The sequence below is a fragment of the Tupaia chinensis genome, unplaced genomic scaffold (assembly GCF_000334495.1).
Source record: "Tupaia chinensis unplaced genomic scaffold, TupChi_1.0 Scaffold000216_1, whole genome shotgun sequence".
NCBI classification, from domain to species: domain Eukaryota; kingdom Metazoa; phylum Chordata; class Mammalia; order Scandentia; family Tupaiidae; genus Tupaia; species Tupaia belangeri.
In genome coordinates, this window is record NW_006159691.1 from 195,698 (window position 1) to 199,375 (window position 3,678).

The 3,678-nt window shown below is 51.4% G+C and overlaps 1 protein-coding gene across 1 annotated transcript in view; it reads right to left on the minus strand.

The window, feature by feature from the left end:
* Positions 1 to 245: 245 nt before the first annotated feature.
* Positions 246 to 3,678, minus strand: part of PABPC1L (poly(A) binding protein cytoplasmic 1 like) — a 36,613-nt gene continuing 33,180 nt past the window's right edge. Inside the window, 4 exon segments of the mRNA XM_006172306.3 lie at positions 246 to 691; positions 1,549 to 1,623; positions 2,291 to 2,421; positions 3,657 to 3,678. The exon segment at positions 3,657 to 3,678 is cut by the window's right edge and continues 11 nt beyond it. Of these exon segments, the coding sequence (XP_006172368.1) occupies positions 1,555 to 1,623; positions 2,291 to 2,421; positions 3,657 to 3,678 (222 nt within the window). The 3' untranslated portion in view covers positions 246 to 691; positions 1,549 to 1,554.

Below are 3,678 nucleotides of genomic sequence, written 5' to 3' on the forward strand. Positions count from 1 at the left end.
CCCAATAAAAAGAACCCCTGTATCTGAGCACCTTGAGAAACACTTGTCTTCTCCAGGCTTAGGTCATGCGATCTTGCACTTTGAATAAAATGCATTATTATTTCTACAGAAGTTGGCTGTTTCTGTCGATGGTTATGCAATACAAGCCCACCAGTCAGCACAGAGTCCAACTGCTTGCATCCGGGTTTTGCCTTCCCTGCAAGACACTTGAGCCAGGGATCCAAAAGCACCGTGCACAGCAGACAAGAGCATCTGCAGCTTGGGCTGTTTTTGTCTGTCACATGATAACCATGTAAGTGTTCACTGCACCGTTGCTGGGTCGGTCTTTCTAGTTTGAAGCCATTACAAACAGTTCTGCCTGGTTCCTGATTGTGCTATTCTAGGTCCAAACCCTTGTGTCCTTGATGCTTGTCTGGGTTTCTCTTCCTTACAGCCAAATCCCCAACCCAGTCAGATCTACCTTTGTTCTGGCCCCAGACACAAGATGGCCACTCAGGAGGCACAACGGATTTTGCAATACTTTTAATGCACAAAGCAAAAAAATAGGCTGCCGAGGGACTAGTTTTCCTTCCACTGCGAAGCTCAGGTACAGACACAGACAAGTTAAATAAGTGACAGTTTACAGGGCTTTGGAGCTGAGAGCAGGAAATACGGGTTCTCTTGGCAGCCATGGGATTGAGGATTCCATTGTCTGGAAAGGTAAAAATCAGCGTTTTGGGGGGACCAGCAGATGGTGTAATGGCTAGGTCCCTGGACTCCCACACATAGTTCACAGTGGTTCGAGTACTGGACCCAGTGGCTTAAACTCATGAAATGGAGAAGATGGGATTGTGGTGTGGCCATCCCCCCGGGGAGTGATTTCTTGCTTTCTGTCTCTCTTTTTAGCGAGCTCATGTGCTCTATAGCAAAAAAAAAAAAAAAAAAAAAAAATATTTAGTGGTTTTTGTTTTTCTTTGTTGTTGTTGTTCTTAAGAGAGATATTTTGCTATAGGGTACATGAGCTTGCTGGAGAGACAGACAGAAAGTGAGAAATCACCCCCCGGGGGAGATGGCCACACAAAAATCCCTTCTCTATTCTCCTCTTGGGATTTTGGGCATACACATACCCTGGTATGAGTTTCAAGCCTCTGGGTTCAGGACTCAAACAGTGGCCAACCATGTGGGAGACCAGCACCTTAACCACCATGCCTCCTGCTGGCCCCAATAAGTGTTTCTGAAGTATGGTGGACATCTGGTCTACAACTAAGGTGGAGGAGCTCAGGCCAGGCCTTCAGGTGGATGGAATGGAGCTAGGCAGTGCCTGGAGAGAGCCCAGTCCATCTGCGTGCAGCTGGGCAGGACAGCTCCTGGCGTAGGAACGTCTCCTTGACTGCTGTGATCAATACCCATCCCAGTCCCAGTCTATCATTTTTGATTCCCAGAGCTTCATCCAAATCCCTTTTTAGTGGTTCAGGGAAAACCAGCGACAACATAGTTCTGTTTGTGGAGGTCTGTACCTGTCCAGTTCATGTTCCTCCTGGGCTCAGCTGCTCCGCCCATTCCACCCACCTGGTTTCAGTGCACATATGCCTTCGGCTGCTCCAACGCCTGGTGTGCCTGCAACACTGCCACCGCTTCTTCTATCTGCGGGACACAGATGGGAGGGGCTTGGCCAGCTGTCGCAGAGGGATCCCAGAAAAGCCTTGACCTCCCCTGCCACATGACAGATACAAGGATTCTCTGCCCACCACTCTCTGGAACCCTCTTCCACCTTTGCTTGCAAGCTCCTAGACCCCACGATCACCCTATGCACTGCCAGATGGCTGGAAAAACCTTAACCTTTCTTGGGACCAGCAGGTGGCATAATTGCTATGTCACTGGACTCCCATGTAGTCAACTGTGGTTTGAGTCCCGGTCTAGTGGCTTAAACTCACGTCGGGCGCATGTGCGTGCATGCTCAAGATCCCAAGAAGAGAATGGAGGAGAAGGGAATGCGGCGTGGTTATTCCCCTGGGGAGGAGGGTGATTTTTCGCTTTCTGTCTCTCTGGCGAGCATACTCACCCTATAGCAAAAACCTCTCCAAAAAAAGTAACCTTTCTGAGCCAGAAGCAGCTCTTGTAGCTATGGAGCTACAGAATTGGTCTGTGGAGGGCCTGAATTAGCAAACCTGTAACTAAGGCCCAGCTCCTAGATTTAGCAGATCGGGTACCAGCAAGAAGGTAACTTCACCTGTCAAGCACCCGCCCGCTAGCTTGTCTAGGACAGCTCTTGTCATGGGCTCCCCTCTCGCCCTCCCCAGCACTGACCCACCTTGGCATGGAGGGACTCCGGGGACTCCAGCATGAGCAACAGCTCCGAGTTATCGATCTCCAGCAGCATGCCGGTGATCTTGCCAGCCAGCTGGTGGTGGACATCACGGATGAGGGGGTAGAGACGCTCCCCTGTGTGAACAACCTCCGATGCACACACCTGCCTTGCCCTAGCATCCCAGGGTAGGATGGAGGGAGCAGTGAGGGCCTCTGTGTGTGCCCCAGAACCACGCCTTCCCAGCCGTGCCACTTAACCTTCCTGGAGCCTCTTTCCCCAGCTGCAAAGTGACACAGCAGACCCCACCCTCGAAGGCACTGGAAGAATCTCCTTGGATGTTACATGTGGAATGAACTGCAGCATGGGGTCTGGCACAAAGCCGGTGGCTGTTTAAAAACTATTCCTGTCTGTTTTGTGGGAAACGGTTCAAAGTATACATGGTCAAATTCTAGACAGGGTTTGATAACGCTGACCTTGAGACTGTTTTGGTAGGGAGTGGGAGGGATAAATACATGGGTAAATTTACTGTGTAACACCAGGTATTTCTGTGGACAGGGCCTCTGTGGCTGGTCAGCCTGTCTGGGTGCTGTGTGGAGGGCCCAGCCAGGTTGGGGCACCTTATGTCAAGGTGACAGGGGCCTTGCCATGAGGCAAGAAGATGTTCATGGGAACTGCTAACAATGCCCTCACCTCCATCAAGCCCACTGAAAATTGTCTTTGGTTTGGGGGAGGTATGGAGGGAATGGTAAACCCCACATAAGCAAAGGAAACAATGGGATGGTGGCAACGGGGAAGGCTTCAAACGAAGGGGCTGGAGATCCTGGTGGCCACGAAATAAAGAACCTGCCAACCAGGAAACAAGCTTGCTCGTTTATTCAGTACTGGGGCATCTTTGAGCAGGGCCTGCCATGGACACTGGGGGTGCAGATGAATTGCACAAGGAAGTCAGAGTCCATTGGGAATGACAAGTCCGTATTTTCCAACTCCATAATGGACACTGTGGGACAGAACATTGGCCAGCGCTTCCTCCTGTCTGTCAGAGTTGTGAGGAACTGTAACACCCACCTTTGGTGTTACCCAAGAAACCCAAGACCACACCCTTATTCTTCCTCCTTCTTGTCCCTGAGCGCCCCATATCTGCAGTGTCTCCCCAAATCACAGCACAGCTGGGAGAAACCTCAGGACCAGTCAGTCTGACCTGCGGGTGCCTTAAGACACGAGAATGGTGGCCTAGAGAGGAGAGGCAGAGTGGGCAAGGTCACCTGGCACACTGGCCAGTGACAAGAGAACCCTGTCTCATGCCTGCCCTCCATGTGAGGCGTCTCCCAGCAGACCAGCCAGTGCTCACCCTCGTGCTCCAACCACTCACCAATCATCTGCTTTTGCTCGTG